The sequence below is a fragment of the Cervus canadensis genome, chromosome 14, assembly GCF_019320065.1.
Source record: "Cervus canadensis isolate Bull #8, Minnesota chromosome 14, ASM1932006v1, whole genome shotgun sequence".
In the NCBI taxonomy this organism is placed as follows: domain Eukaryota; kingdom Metazoa; phylum Chordata; class Mammalia; order Artiodactyla; family Cervidae; genus Cervus; species Cervus canadensis.
This window is the reverse complement of record NC_057399.1, coordinates 41,541,391-41,557,439: the sequence shown is the minus strand read 5'-3', so window position 1 is coordinate 41,557,439 and position 16,049 is coordinate 41,541,391. Positions and strand designations below refer to the sequence as shown.

The following is a 16,049-nucleotide window of genomic DNA, read 5'->3' as shown; positions in this document are numbered from 1 at the left end:
CTTAATTGAAAACACACCGTAGAAAGTTAGCAATCTTGACAATGACCAGTATAGGATCTTTACATTCTATAAACTAAAGTCTTCGCAATCAAGAGGTTTAGATGATCCTGGTTGTGACCTTTTGTTCACTCAATCCCTGAATCAGTAGAGAGTCACTGAACTTCATCTTAGGCCAGAAAGGTCACACACAATTATCCCTGCTTTCATTTGTGAGAGTTTGGTGCTAGTTAATGAAGCAGTGCAAGCCTCTGGTCTGACGTGTTGGCAGGTCTCCTACTTCTTGAGCAGGGGTCTTCCCATCTGCATTGGCGAATAGTCTCCTGGCATGAATAGATATCCTCTCAAATGGGTAGGTGATTTCTCTCCCCCCTCTGAATTTCAGTGCCCTATATTTTCTGGCTAATCACTTGTGAACAAATTTTGGTCTTGAGCTCAAACAGATCCTTATTTTAATCCTTGAGATATGACGCTTTGAACCTAATCCTCCTGTTAAGCAGAAAGAGAAAGTAGCTCTTTAAAAGAAAGTTTAATAATAGAACTAGTGGAATGTGTAGGATAAGAAATAGAGGGGATTGTACCTATCTACTCTCTTGTATATTTTTCTTTGGTTAAGTAAGTTACTTTATCTGTAAGGAGCCTCAGCATAGCAATTTTTTTTAATAGCAACCTTTTAAAAATCTCTGTGTCAAAAAAAAAAAAAAAAAATCTCTGTGTCTTGCTATGTTGAAGATATATATATATATATATATATATATATATATTTTTTTTTTTTTTTTGCTATGTCGAAGATATATTTAAAAATCCATGTTAACCAATACAAAATGAGATCTGAAGGTATGGGTCTTCAGATGGATAATAATATAGATTAAAAGGCATGATTGAAAATATGTAAAAAGCTTTGTATTCCAAGTATTATTTTGAATCTGCCAAAAGTATTGGGAGAGATTTAATTTCTCTGCCTGCTCAGTACTGGGTTTAGGGGAATGGATACAGACTCAGCAAAAATATGTCAATGGCTCCATTAATAAAGTGACAGAGTTAACGACCACTTCCCGTGGATGGCTGGTTACCCGAGTTTTGCAGGGAACTCAATGCTGTATCGTGTAATGTCCTATTGAGAATGGACAGACTGAAGCCCAGAGGGAGAGGATGAGCATTTTGCCGCATGTTTCCATGCTTATGAGAGATAAGGAAGCACTTAGTTTTCCCAGGTTCTTTATTTTATTCTAATAGCCATTTAAGAGCAGAAAAAAGAAATATTGCAAAACTCTAGTTTTGTGTCATCCCAGTTGATGAAATAGTCCTCCATTAAAACTGAAGCTATATAGATTTTTTTTTTACTGTGCTGGTGAAAAAAATACAGCAAATTATGTACTTAGAATTGTGATTACACAAGCTAACAACAAATGCCAGGGAAATCAGTGCTCCCAAGAAGGAGGCAGGACAGTTTATATAGGGAGAGGGAGGGTTGTCAGAGAAGAATAGTTTTCTCCTCTCTCCTTGTAAAAGGTGGATGGTTTTTGTCTTACTTTGTGCTTTCTTGTTCTAAAGTACATGGCTTTGTATCCCTTCCTTCAGGATTTTGTTTCTTACATTGGTTTTCTCTTTCTTAAGTTCTTCCTGGCATACTCTATATGTAATTTATAAAAATATTCTATTTTAGTATGTTGGTAGTTAATAATGTTTTGGAGAAAAAGAAGGGGACTGTTCTAAGCCTTTAGAAAACTCTCGTGGTATTCTCTAGTTGACAATGGGCTGTTTCTTTACCTGCTTAAATAGAGGAATATGACAAAGGGGCCCTTTATCACATGATGACTAATTTTAGTTCTAGCAAGAGGCTATCTGAGGTTAACAGGTTACAGTGTGGATTTCATTTACTCTTCTGATATCCCTTGATATAAAAGCTATATTGTTAGACAGTCACAGAATTTTAGAGCCAGAAGGGACCTGACAGGTTACCTTGTGCAATTGCTCCTTTGTACCAGAATGATTATGTATAAAATTAATGCCTCTCAAATGTGGTTCTCTGGTGATCCTCAAGTCATGGTGTCAGAAAATAAAATGAATTCCTAAAACAAGTATCACCATGGGGTAGAAAGACAGCCTGTATAGAAAGGTCATCAAAAGCTTCTTGGCTTCCTTCTTGCTTCCTGGAACCCCCCACAAACGTCTCCTCCTTTTTGTAGGAGAAAGCCAAACATGAATTTCTGCCTCAGAATACTTCCTCTTATCTACCCCCTCCCATTTCCAAATATTTCTTCAGAAATTAAAGTGAGAACTGAGACTTCCACTAGGCTGGAAGACCCACCCGGGGAACTGTGTCTCTCTCCCCTTTTCTTATTACGAAAGGTTTGTCTGCTTAATTCTTCTTTTTTTTTTTAATTGTGAATAATTTCTAAAGACTTTATTTATTCTAAATTGAAGTATAATTGATTTACAACTTTTCAGGTATATAGCAAAGTGATTCAATTATACATATTCTTTCTCAGATTCTTTTCCATTGTAGATTGTTATAATATATTGATTATAGTTCTCTGTGCTATATAGTATAGGTCCTTGTTGGTTATGTATTTTATATATAGTAGTGTGTATTTGTTAATCCCAACTCCTAATTTACCTCTCCCCTACTTTTTCTCCCTTTGGTAATCATAAGTTTTGTTTTCTGTGTCTGAGTCTCTTTCTGTTTTGTAAATAATTTCCTTTACAGCCTTTATTTTTAGATGTTTCTGCATTGAGGAAGCAGGCCTAGTCTTTCTTCTTTTATTGTAGTCTTTCTTCTTTGTGCACCTCTGTAGTTTATAGACAAATAGTTTTCTCTTAATTTGACAAACACGTCTGTGAGACACTATAGTAAAGATTAGGTCCATGAAGCTAAGCAGGGCAGTAGCCCTGCCTTCATATAGTTCAGAATCTGAAAGGAATGTCCTCACATGGAGGAATTTAGGGGAAAATAAAGACAGATCCCATGTGCAAAGACTCGGGCATCCAATCAGGGTGTGGCACATGTGGAACTGAAAGGCTAATGTGTGACCCAGGTGTTGGTAGGGGCCAGATCAAAGTGCCTTGAATGGCATCCTAAAGTTTTTGAATTTTTTTCTCTTATGTATTGCGAATACATGTAAGAATTTTAGCAGGGAAGAAGCTTAAGCAGTTTTAGGTTTTAAAGAGATTAGCTTGGTAGTAAAGAGGAATATGTATTAGAAAGATGTGAGATCTGTTCATTTTTCAAGACCCAGTTCCTGAGGTCACCTCCCTCTGATATATTTTATGACATGCCCTTACCTATCCATCATAGGAATAACCAATGATTTCCTCTTAATATACACTCACTTATAGCTCCTATCCTGGAAGAGGGCATGGGAATCCACTCTAGTGTTCTTGCCTGGCGAATCCTCATGGACAGAGGAGCTTGGCGGGCTACAAAGAGTCAGACACGACTCTGAGCAACTGAGCACAGAACCGCACATATCTCTTTATCATAGCGTGCATTTAAAAAAAAATTGTGCATTTCTGTCTGAGCACCCTCTGAACTTCTAGAAGGTGTAGAGTATATATTCTTCTTTTTGAAACAATATTTTACAGGTCAATAATGAAAATTAAATGGAAATTTAATACATATTATGGAGAACTCATTATGTTCCAAATATCAGTAACTGGAATACAGAAGGTACTCCATAAACCTTATTGATTCTCATTTAATTGATGCTTACGTGAATGACCTTCAAAAATGTCTTTCACAGTTGAGATGATCCAAGCACATCAAATAACTGAGTTCATCCCCTTCCACCTCTGCCCACCCCCACCCCAAGAAAGTTAGTACTCAGTAACAAACATTTAACAGGTCATTGTTTATTTATCTTGTATATTTAACAAACATTTTATTGGACTTCCACCAGATTATCAGTAGAACACTAGAACTTCCTTTGTTAGGCAATGAGAATCCAAGCTAAATATATTTAAAGCTAGCTTCTTTTTAAAGCATCAGTTAGTGTATGGACATCAGTGATAGTAATAATTATTTACAATTTCAGTTAGAAAAAATGTGTAGGGATTTTAAGGATTTTTAAATTTCTGAAGGAGGTTGTGAATATATTGGTAAATGATGGGGGAGGAGGGAGATTAGGGGAATGTAAAGTTCCCAGAAATCTTTAATTGTGTGAAATGTCATCTGGCTTTGCCTGATTATGAGATTGCTTCACAACCACTCAAGAGGCAGGGTGTCTTAATGGGTGGCCCATGTAGAGAACTCATGTTTTAGTGGTTGCCATGTAACTTTGGACAAGTCATTTAGATCACTTAAGTATCCCAGGATTTTCCACAAAATTGAGTCATTAGAGAAACTTGGTTACTTCTTAGGTGAGGCTTAGATAGTAGAAGAGCATGAAAGATTGGCTGCTTTTTAAAAAGGAGTGGATAAAAGGATTGAAGGAAAGTTCATAAGTGTCATGTGTAGATGAGAACCTTTCTTAGTCCTGAAATTTTTAATTTGGGAGAAGAGAAATTGATTGTTTAAAAAGCATTAATTTAGAAATGGCTTCATTAACTGTTTTATTCCTAGAAGAAATATATTGTGTTTAATTCACACTTTTAAAGCACAAAGACTGAGTGGTAGGAGTTTTATGTGTAATACAAAATGTATTTCGGTCCTACATCCTGTCAAGTCAGAAAGAGGCAAAGAAGTGTAAAAGATATAGATTGAGATCAAGGAAGAGAAAACAAAATGTGAAAGGATTGATGGGACTGGTTCGAGTCGGCTGCCTTCAAGAGCCCTTTCCCTCTCTTTTTCTTCACGGCATCAATATCTCAAGACTCAGTGTGCTGGTCAGTTCACAGTCCCCATTCTGACCACCCTCCTTCTTCAAAGACGTAATTTTCACTCCTGCCTTTGGAGCATGACAGCTCCCTGAGAGCCTCGAAATAGCAGCAGTACCTTCTTCCCTTTTTGGGAGAGTGGGACCAGGGTATTTACAGAGGGCTTCAAGAAACACGCACTTGCCCATCATCAGTTAATTCAACACAGACAATTTTAGATGCTGACACCGCGATGGACAGATTTAGTCATATCCCTTTTCTCCCTTTCTTCCTGAAAATCCATTAAAAATATTAGTCATTTTTTGAATGTGTCCTTTTTATGTTTAATAATATCTTTTACGTAACTAATTGTGTAAGTGGTGTCTGACCAGTACTTAATGCTTTTATAATAAAATCTTTGCAGTGATTCTGTAAATTAGGTAGTATTATAGTTAAAGATGAAGACCCTAAGAGTTAAGTAATAAGATCATGCTGCTACTGAGGGGCAGAGCTGGGATTCATATGAATCCCATGAAGTGTGGGTACACACACATTCGCACACACAACTTGAACAAATGGTGGAAGCAGTTAAGGAAAACCTTTGGGTATAGAGTAATTTGACCTGGGTGGTGGATTGGAAGGGTTTTAGATGTGGTCTGAGTAATTCTTTCTCTGAAGTTAACCACAATAACAGTTCATCTTTGGTTTCTCTGCCAACTGCAACTCCCTGGTTACTTCGTTTTCCAGCAGTTGGAATTAAGTGACCACCGATATGAGGTGACATAAGAGTTAAGAATAGAGTTAGAATTTTCTGTTGGAGAAGGAAGTGTTCTCCGGCTCACTCCTTGAGGGGGCCTCTTCTGTGTTCTGGGGATCCCACTTATGCTATTTTACTTCATGAGAGGGCACAGACGTTGGAATATGAGGGAAAAATCTGTCATTGTGTGTCAGTAAATGCCAGATTATTTTAGAAAGTGGCATTGTTAAAAGCAAGTATATGATTCAAATTTAGGGTCTACTTCAGCTTCCCCTCAAATGTTTGTGGGTTTTTTTTTTTTTTAAGAAATTTCATTTTTTTTTCAGTTGAAGAAGCTGTTGCCTGCAGTTGTTGCAAATGGGGGAAAAGGGAAATTTGCAGCAGAAAGAAATAGAGTTTTCCAAATGGACTATTGTGGTAACAGGGTGTGTCGCTGTTGTAACGGAATACTTTCTTAGGAATGGAAGAGACCTTAATTCTTTACTAGTCCAAACTTCAGCAACAAGATGTTGGGAAAGAATTTTGTGTTCTGTTTTGAAACTGGGTTAACTAAACCTGCTGAGGCTCACCTGAAGTATACAGCTCCTATCCCCTGCAAATAGACAGCCTTAATCTGCCTCCCATTGTGTTGTCATGAAGATGGGATTAACCTCCTTGAGGGATTAATACCTAGACTTTCATAAATGTGAAGAGTTCTACTTTATGAAGTAGACTCCCATAAATGTGAAGTAGCTTTATTAAACATAAAACATAGGGAGGCCCTGGTCAATGGGTACACCATGTAAGTAGAAACTTCTCCAAATGTTAGAGTCACTTGAGAAATTAAGCTGGAACGTAGTATCAATTCTGAGGGACATTTGTCAGAGGAACTCCAGGCAGAAATAGCTGAGGCTATAGCAAAATCGTGTAATTTATATCCTTTTTTTTTTTTTAATGTAGCTATCATACTCCATGCCTGGAAAGTAGCCAATATTGTGCCATCTTTTATGGGCAGAAAGAAAGAGAAAGATTGATCTCCTTAGTTAGAAGTCACTGAGTCTTGCCTCAAAACCAGAAAAACTAATAGAATTCATGGGAGATGAGACAAACCTTTATTGGAGAGAATCTTATTCTCTTTGACTGTCTGGAGACGACTCTAGCTAGAACTCAGACTGCAGGAGTAGTCCTTAACTGGTTTCTTTTCCATTTGGGAAAATTAGAAATAAACTGGAGGATAATGTGGGAATCATTAAATATATTTACTAAGATTTTATAAAAAGTGTTCTAGGGCAAAAAAAAAAAAAAGAGGAAGAAGAAAAAAAAAAGGCAAGGATATGGGAAGAATGGGAACAGTTCTGATTTCAGTTTTAAATCTAGAGGCGAAGGGCAGAAATAAATAACCAAGTTTTACACAAAAGGAAGTCAAAAGGGTGTCCTTGCATTTAATAGTAGAAGGAGCAATTGCAGTATGTTAATAACTTCAATGGAAGAGCAGAGTAGCCCTGCTGAAAAACACCAGCATAAGATGTTTCTGCTTAAATAAGACTGGATCCCTGTCTTAGGTGTAATGGCCAGGTTTGGGGAGACTTTTGTCTGTGGCCACCTGTCACATTTGTTGAAATTCAGTATCAAGTTCAAAATTGCCTTTCCTAGGCAAGCAGAGAAAGCTGCTGAATCTGAGCCATCCAGCGCAGTGCATTCACAGCCGTGAACAGCACATTGAGGAAGACACAAAAGAAGTAGACAGAATCTCTGCCTCTGCTTAGGAGCATGCAATTTAGTTGGGGAGACAAAACTAAATGCTAGAACCAATAAAAGAAGATTACAAAGCAACTTGCAAGTAAGTGTATAATAATATGGCGCAAATGACACAGATGAATGCAGAGGGGACATAGAGGAAAGAGGAGTGAGCCACACAACAGTGTCAGATGAGTTAGGAAGGCGTGTTTCCTAACAGTACTGTAGCTTCTCTGTTCCTTTCTGTATCATCAATGAGGAATAACGTGGGATAGGAAATTCAGATGTTCTGCATCGATCTCTTTCTCCTTATCTGCCGAGTCTGTCTGTCTATCACAGATGGAAATTAAATTGATCCAACAATTTACTCTCCACAAAGCCATGTTGGTTTCTACCTAGTAATTTATGCTTTTCTTGGTGTTTGCAAATCGATTGCTATTATGGGATGCAGTCAAATCTGGGCCTGGATCCAGTAGGTTGGGGGATTTTTGGAGTGGATATGTGTGTATGCACGTGAAATCCTGGAAAAATGGACTCTAGTTTCTGTGTATTTTTACTCTGGATAAAAACACTTTCAGGTTTTTAAAAAAAGCATGTTTAACTGCACTCAAATTGCATTTTTAGGGAAGGTATCTGATTTGTTTCATATTGCTCCTGACAGGCCCAGCCTTCAAATCACCTTCAGTGGCATTGTTGCCAGACCTTTTGTTTTAAAAAAGCCTTTCCCTACCTCATGAATATTATAGATCTCTACATTTTTTTTCCTCTCACAAAGAAATATATATGTTTCTACAGATGTTCATGTAGTTTAATAAATAAAATATTGCTGCTGAAAGGCTTAGGAAAGTATACTTTATTTAAACACTCGACTTCATTGTTCTACCTTAAAAATTTTTTTTTAAGTCCTTCTGAGGATTGTGAAATTCTTTCAAAACAAATTAAAAAGAAAACATTTTCTGTGATTTCTTTACAGATTCTGGACAATCAGGAAGTCCAAGCCACAATGATCCTGCCAAGAATCCTCCAGGTAAATATGTGTTCCAGGACGTTTGCAGTCTGACATTGTCGGAGAACAAAGGTACCACTGTATAGATAAACACCCCTTAATTGGTCAGCTGCCTATTTTGTTCTGGAGGGCAGGTATGATCGGGACAAGATGTGATTCTATTCAGACCCTTCAGAGTGGCAAATACCTCCACATTGGCGTCATCAGTATGTACCTAATCACTAATGTTTTACTTTTTGCTGGTGTTTCTTTGAAAATGAATATGCATGTATTTTATATGTGTATCCTTCAGGTGCTAAAAGGCACTGCTGGTTTGAAAAGCCAAAAAGCCTTCTAGTCTTTCTTTTAAAATGCACAAGAAAAAGTAAAACTTTTCATACTCTTATTATAATTTATCAAATCTCATTACTTTAAAAGGTGGGCTCTGGTGGTAGTTGATTATGTCTTCATGAGGGATTTTTGCAAATGAGTTTTTATTCCATAAGTTTCTTAATAGAAGTCCCAGAATCAGGAAATAATGAAAATCAGGCTTTTCCTTTTATGTAATATATGCCCAATACTCTCTTGGTTTTCAGAAGTTGCTTCAGATCTAAAAATGGCTTTTATAAGAAATCATACTGTCTTTATGATTTTGTTTTCCCTAAGTTTGAAGACAGAATTTTGATGTTGATATAAGAGTAGTATCTTTTCTCATGAAGTAAAAACTAGTGCAAAGAAGAATTTCTAAGATTTTAATCTTATAAGATTTTTAATTGTACCTCTGACTTTAGTAAAAGAATGCTCTAAGAATAACGTAACCAAAACAAAAGCAAAAAAAGAAAATTCAAATCAATCACATATACCCTCCACGTCCCCAAAGGATCTCATGTGTCTGTTCATTGAAAATAAGCCCCAGATTTATAAAAGTTAATGATAAAAGTTTCCACAGGTCGACCCAGTTTTAGGTCCTTAATTGCTTGATCTTCCTATAATAATACTTTGCTAATATGAAGTTGAAATACCTGAAAAATCCTCAAAATTACAAAAAAATATGTCAGAACATTCTTGCTTTAAAATGATATTAGAAAGATATAGCAAGTAAATACATAAGTAAAGATACAGAGTTAATACATTTTTTCTTCCTGAAAGATTGAAGGCAGGATTCTTCCTTGCCTACATTTTGTTCTTTATTTTTATCTTAGGAAACAAATTTTCACCAACATATTAACTTCTTCTATATTGCACAGAATCATATTATATGACAAAAGTAGTATATCCTTCAAAGATAAAAAATCTCTAATTATAGTTTAAAATGTATAAAGTTGATTTTTCTTTGCTTTCATCAAAATCATTTAATATGACTACAAATTGCTAACAAAACATTTAAAAACTGAAAGAATTTAAATGACATTTCCAGTTAAATTGATTATTTTATTTTTGTGTGTGGATGAGACCACAAAGGTGAATTATTTAGAATATAGTAAATTTTGTCAGAAATTTCCTAAAGTGGAGAAAACTTGCCAGCTTTCAGTGTGTTCAACGTTACCAAAGTTTCTTCTTTTCAGTTGACTAACATTTCCTCTGCGTAGCATGATAACCAAAAGTGAATTGTATCCAAACATTTTTTAAAAACTTCGTTACTCATTTTGCAAAGAACTGGGAGGGAGGAAAACCTTTACTAGAAAAAGAGTTGATAAGTATTGTAAGTCAGACTAAACAAAGGATATGTTCTTTGCATTTGAATGACAGCTTGGTTTGAAATTAATAAAGCTGTTATTGTTTGAAATGCATTTCTGAACATGTACAGAAAGAATCATGCTCGCTTAAAAATGTTCTGTGCTTGAGCTGAATGAATAATCTCAGAATAGTTATGCAATGACAGAATTTGATTTTTCAGTATTTGTTGAGAAACTTGCTTAAATTTTTCCTTTACTACATTCAGTGTAGCAGTTATTAATGTATCTGTTTCCATATAATATGGCTAACAGAAACAATCAAGATGAAACATCTCTATCTTTTTTTTCTATTAAATTTTCCTTAGAAATCAACCTTTTGAGAACTATGTCTTAAGACTGGAATGTTGTAGGTAAATGCATACTGTGATTCCTTGAATACCTTGTACATGTAAATTGTACATTGGTTACCAGTTTTTTCAGAGATAGACTATAATAAAACATACAAAATATCAAAATTAAGTGGAATAAAATTAGATTTTGATGATTCAGAAGCATTCCATCATTTTAACTTGCTTTGTGTATCATTATATTTTGGTCTAACAGTAGAGATTATGAAGGAATTCTGTTTGATAAAAGTAAGAGTTTGTCTGTAATACCTTGAAATAAATCAAGTTGCTAGGAATATTAAATAGTTTCTAATTGGAAATGTGAAAAAAATCATAACTTATTAAGATTTTTGTTTTGCAATCAATAGGGATAAATTATACTTATTATTATAAACTCTTTTCATAAATATAAGCCTGTTTGGTATTTTTAGAGCATAATTTATCTCTAGGAGCCTCTGTTCAGCTGCTTTCTGGCTTTGGCTGAAGTGGGAAATCTCCGAAGTTCAAATTTAGTATAAGAAGAAGGCTCCATATTTTTATGGGCAAATGCAATTTACTACCATATGCAATGAAACAGTCAGATCACTTTGCTGTTTGTATTGTTGTAACAAACAGAAAGTAAACTTTTGAAAAAGATTGCTTTGAGTGGGAGCATTGTCTTATCACTGGTAGTTTTCCACTGGAAGATGAGCAACCTCTGGACATTGCTACCTTCTACTTCTGTGTTTATTGCATAACAACTTGGGAAGAGATGGCAAAAATTCAAGATCTTCTCAAGGTAAAGTCTCTTTGAAATCTGTTTCGCTCTGTTGACATGAAGGTGGAAATCACATCCAATCCTCCTGTAAGTGCAGGTGCACAAGTCTCCCACAAATGGGGCATCCCTCTGGCTTGGATTTTCTCCAGCATCAGACATGACTGTCTGACATGGAGACACTTCCTTGCTGATTCAGAAGAACTTCTGAAACATGACCCTGAAGCTCTTCATATTGTAGTATGGAGTCTACAGATAGGCTTTTAGTTTTTAAAACTAAAACTAGTGTTTAGTGTTGCCTTCTTGAGATCCGTATTTAGTAAGCAAACTAGTCACAGGTATTTGAACAAAAGCTATACATTTTGGGGGAGGAAGAATATTTGATACTTACTATTTTTAAATGCATTTAAGTAGTTTTTTAATTGAGAAAAAATAGAGATGTTTTATCTTGATTGTTTCTGTTTCTTTTTAAATAATAAAATATTTTTTTATTATTTAAAAGTACAAATAATGTATTATTTAACATTATTTATGTCAAATAATTTGTCACCTTATATCCTTTCTGGAATAAAAATGGAACTATAGAAATACTTGAATAAGTTAATTAGTCTTTGTAGTATTTCCTTATACCATCAATATTTTGTGATTTAATGTTTTGTGTTTATTCTTTGTTACATAGTGGGGATGGGCACCATAATCTTTCCTGGGATAAGGTGCCCAAAAGTATGACTTCGTCCAAGGACACGACAGTATTATTTTGGTTAAGAAACACTAGACTACTTCATTTTTTGTATGATTCACATTTTTCGTATGATTCACATTTTTCTTATTTATTTGGGGGTCAAAAGTTGTATGTTTATATCTAGATGCTTCTTTTTGAACAGTAAATTAATCCCTTCTAAGCAATAAACTGCAAGAGTCCTATCTCAACTATAGCAAACAACTGTTGTGGACCAAAGGAAAATAAACCATTAATTAAGGAACTTAGACACAGACCTAATTTTATTTCGAATGATTAAAACCTCCACTTTCACTTTTAGAAGGTGTGTGATTGGATTATGTTCTTTTGAAATGAACTTCGACGTACTATATTATTTTGTGTCTCTATATTCCTTGGGCTGTGAGCTTTTAGAGTTCCCAATCTCAGTCTCTTGCCCAGTCCTGGGGTAGTTGCTTTCCAAGAAAAACAAGACAATGTAAAAGTTGGATTTCTCCCCTCAGTCAGCTAGAAGTGGATGCCTCATTTTGGAGTTCAGAAAGAGTGTTGGTTTGAGGGGAGTTGTCTCTTGGAAATATAACAAGGAAACATTGAATCCTAGGACACTTTTTGCAGATTCTATACTGAGAACTTATGAAGCATTCTAAGTATCACTAACCAGAGCTTTCTTACCTAGAATGACCATGGACTTATCCTACTTTTCTTTTTTGCAAAATTTGTCAGATGCTTGTGTTGTTTTGTGAGGTGCTTTTGCATGTAGTTTGGCAAAATCTCTGGGAGCTAAGATCATATATTGAGTAAATGTCAAATAGTTTGTCACCTTATATCCTTTCTGAAAATAAAAATGTAACTAAATAAATAATTGAATAAGTTAAATAAAGTGTATCTATTAACTAGCACTATGCTTATCTTGCATTTAAGACATTATTTTATGTTTATATAAATTCCATATTTGAGAGATCATACAGTATTTGCCTTTCTCTAACATATTTCATTTTAGCATAATACCCTCAAGTCCATCCATGTTGTCCCAAATGACAGGATTTTGGTTTTTTTTATGGCTGAATAATATGCTATTTTATGTGTGTACCACAAACGTATCACAATTTCTTTATTAATGTACCCATCAATGGATACTTAGGTTGTTTTTCTGTCTTGGCTATTGTAAATAATGTTGCAATGAACATGGGAGTGTGTGTTTCTTGAATTTGTGTTTTCATTTTCTCAGACATAGAATCAGTGGATCATATCCATTTCTATGTTTAATTTTTCAAGTGACTTCCATTCTCTTTTCCTTAGTGGCTGCCCCAATTTACATTCCCACCCTTTTCTCTATATCCTCTCCAACACTTGTCTTCTCTTTTTGATAATAGCCTTTCTAACAAGTTCAAGGTTCTCATTGTGGTTTTGATTTGCATTTCCTTGGTGACTAATGATATAGAGCATATTTTTATGTATCTGTGTATGTCTCCTTTGGAAAACATCTTTTCAGGATTTTTGTCCATTTCTAAATCAGCCTCTTTGATTCTTTTACTATTGAGTTGTATGATTTCTTTATATATTTTGGATATTATACCCTTATCTGATATATTATTTATAAATAGTTACCCCCATTCAGTAGGTTGCTTTTCATCCTGTTGATGGTTTCCTTTGATTTGCAGAGCTTTTTAGTCTGATGTCGTCCCACTTGTTTATTCTTTTTTGCTGTTGTTGCTTTTGGTGTCAGATTTTAAAATCACTACCAAGGCCAACATCAAGGAGTTTACTGTGTTTATTCTAGAGGTCTTATGGTTTCAGGTTTTACATTCAGAACTTTAATCCATTGAGTTAGTTTTTGAGTACAATCAGATAGTGGTCCAGTTTAGCATCTAGCTGTCCAAATTTTCTAGTACAGTTTATTAAAGAGACTGCCCTCCCATTGTATATTCTTGGCCCCTCTGTTAAAAATTCAGTTCAGTTCAGTTCAGTAGCTCAGTCGTGTCCAACTCTTTGCGACCCCATGGACTGCAGCACGCCAGGCCTCTCTTTCCATCACCAGCTCCTGGAGTTTACTCAAACTCATGTCCATTGAGTTGGTGATGCCATCCAAACATCTCATCCTCTGTCATCCCCTTCTCCCGTCTTCAGTCTTTCCAAGCATTAGGGTCTTTTCAAATGAGTCAGTTCTTTGCATCAGGTGGCCAAAGTATTGGAGTTTCAGATTCAGCATCAGTCCTTCCAGTGAATATTCAGGACTCATTTCCTTTAGGATTGACTGGTTTGATCTCCTTTAGTCCGAAAGACTCTCAAGAGTCTTCTATAGAACCACAGTTCAAAAGCATCAATTCTTTGGTGCTCAGCTTTCTTTATGGTCCAATTCTCACATCAATATGTGACTACTGGAAAAACCATAGCTTTGACTAGACAGACCTTTGTTGGCAAAGTAATGTCTCTGATTTTTAATATGCTGTCTAGGTTGGTCATAACTTTTCTCTGAAGAAGAAAATTTAATTTCATGACTGCAGTCATCATCTGCAGTGATTTTGGAGCCCCCCAAAATAAAATCTGTCACTGCTTCCATTGCTTCCCCATCTATTTGCTATGAAGTGATGGGACCAGATGCCATGATCTTAGTTTTCTGAATGTTGAGTTTTAAGCCACCTTTTTCACCCTCCTCTTTCACTTTTTCAAGAGGGTCTTTAGTTCTTCACTTTCTGCTGTAAGAGTGGTGTCATCTGCTTGTCTGAGGTTATTGATATTTCTCCTGGCAATTTTGATTCCAGCTTGTGCGTCATCCAGCCCAGCGTTTCTCACGATGTACTCTGCATATAAGTTAAATAAGCAGGGTGACAGTATACAGCCTTGATGTACTCCTTTCCTGATTTGGAACCAGTCTGTTGTTCCATGTCCAGTTCTAACTGTTGCTTCCTGACCTGCATACAGATTTCTCAGGAGGCAAGTCAGGTGGTCCAGTATTCCCATCTCTCAGAATTTTCCACAGTTTGTTGTGACCCACACAGTCAAAGGCTTTGGCAGAGTCAGTAAAGCAGAAGTAGATAATTTTCTGCAACTCTCACTTTTTTGATGATCCAGCAGATGTTGGCAATTTGATCTTTGGTTCCACTGCCTTTTCTAAACCCGGCTTGAACATCTGGAAGTTCTCAGTTCATGTACTCTTGAAGCCTGGCTTGGAGAATTTTGAACATTTCTTTGCTAGTATGTGAGATGAGTACAATTGTGTGGCAGTTTGAGCATTCTTTGGCATTGCCTTTCTTTGGGATTGGAATGAAAACTGACCTTTTCCAGTCCTGTGGCCACTGCTGAGTTTTCCAAATTTGCTGAAATATTGAGCGCAGCACTTTCACACCATCATCTTTCAGGATTTGAAAGAGCTCAACTGGAATTCCATCACCTCCACTAGCTTTGTTCATAGTGATGCTTCCTAAGGCCCACTTGACTTCACATTACAGGATGTCTGGCTCTAGGTTAGAGATCACACCATCATGATTATCTGGGTCATGAAGATCTTTTATGTATAGTTCTGTGTATTCTTGCAACCTCTTCTTAATATCTTCTGCTTCTCTTAGGTCCATACCATTTCTGCCCTTTTTTGTGCCCATCTTTGCATGAAATGTTCCCTTGGTATCTCTAATCTTCTTGAAGAGATCCCTAGTCTTTCACTTTCTATTGTTTTCCTCTATTTCTTTGCACTGATCACGAGGAGTGCTTTCTTATCTCTCCTTGCTATTCTTTGGAACTCTGCATTCAAATGGGAATATCTTTCCTTTTCTCCTTTGCCTTTCACTTCTCTGTTTTCACAGCTATTTGTAAGGCCTCCTCAGACAACCATTTTGCCTTTTTCCATTTCTTTTTCTTGGGGATGGTCTTGATCCCTACCTCCTGTACATTGTCATGAACCTCCGTTAATAGTTCTTCAGGCACACTGTCTATCAGATCTAATCCCTTGAATCTATTTGTCACTTCCACTGTATAATCATAAGGGATTTGATTTAGGTCATACCTGAATGGTCTAATGGTTTTCCCTGCTTTCTTCCATTTCAGTCTGCATTTGGCAGTGAAGAGTTCATGATCTGAGCTACAGTCAGCTCCCAGTCTTGTTTTTGCTGACTGTGTAGAGCTTCTCCATCTTTGGCTGCCAAGCATGTAATCAGTCTGATTTCAGTATTGACCATCTGGTGATGTCCATGTGTAGAGTCATCTCTTGTATTGTTAGAAGAGGGTGTTTGCTATGACCAGTGCATTCTCTTTGCAAAGCTCTATTAGCCT

The 16,049-nt window shown here is 36.1% G+C and overlaps 1 protein-coding gene across 11 annotated transcripts in view; it reads left to right on the top strand.

Moving 5' to 3' along the window:
* The window catches only part of NFIB (nuclear factor I B), a 244,228-nt gene that overhangs the window by 128,873 nt on the left and 99,306 nt on the right, over positions 1-16,049 (top strand). For all 11 annotated transcript variants that reach the window (XM_043487184.1, XM_043487187.1, XM_043487190.1 and 8 more), the window contains one exon: positions 8,238-8,291. In XM_043487184.1, coding sequence (XP_043343119.1) covers positions 8,238-8,291 — 54 coding nt within the window. The remainder of the gene's footprint in view (positions 1-8,237; positions 8,292-16,049) is intronic.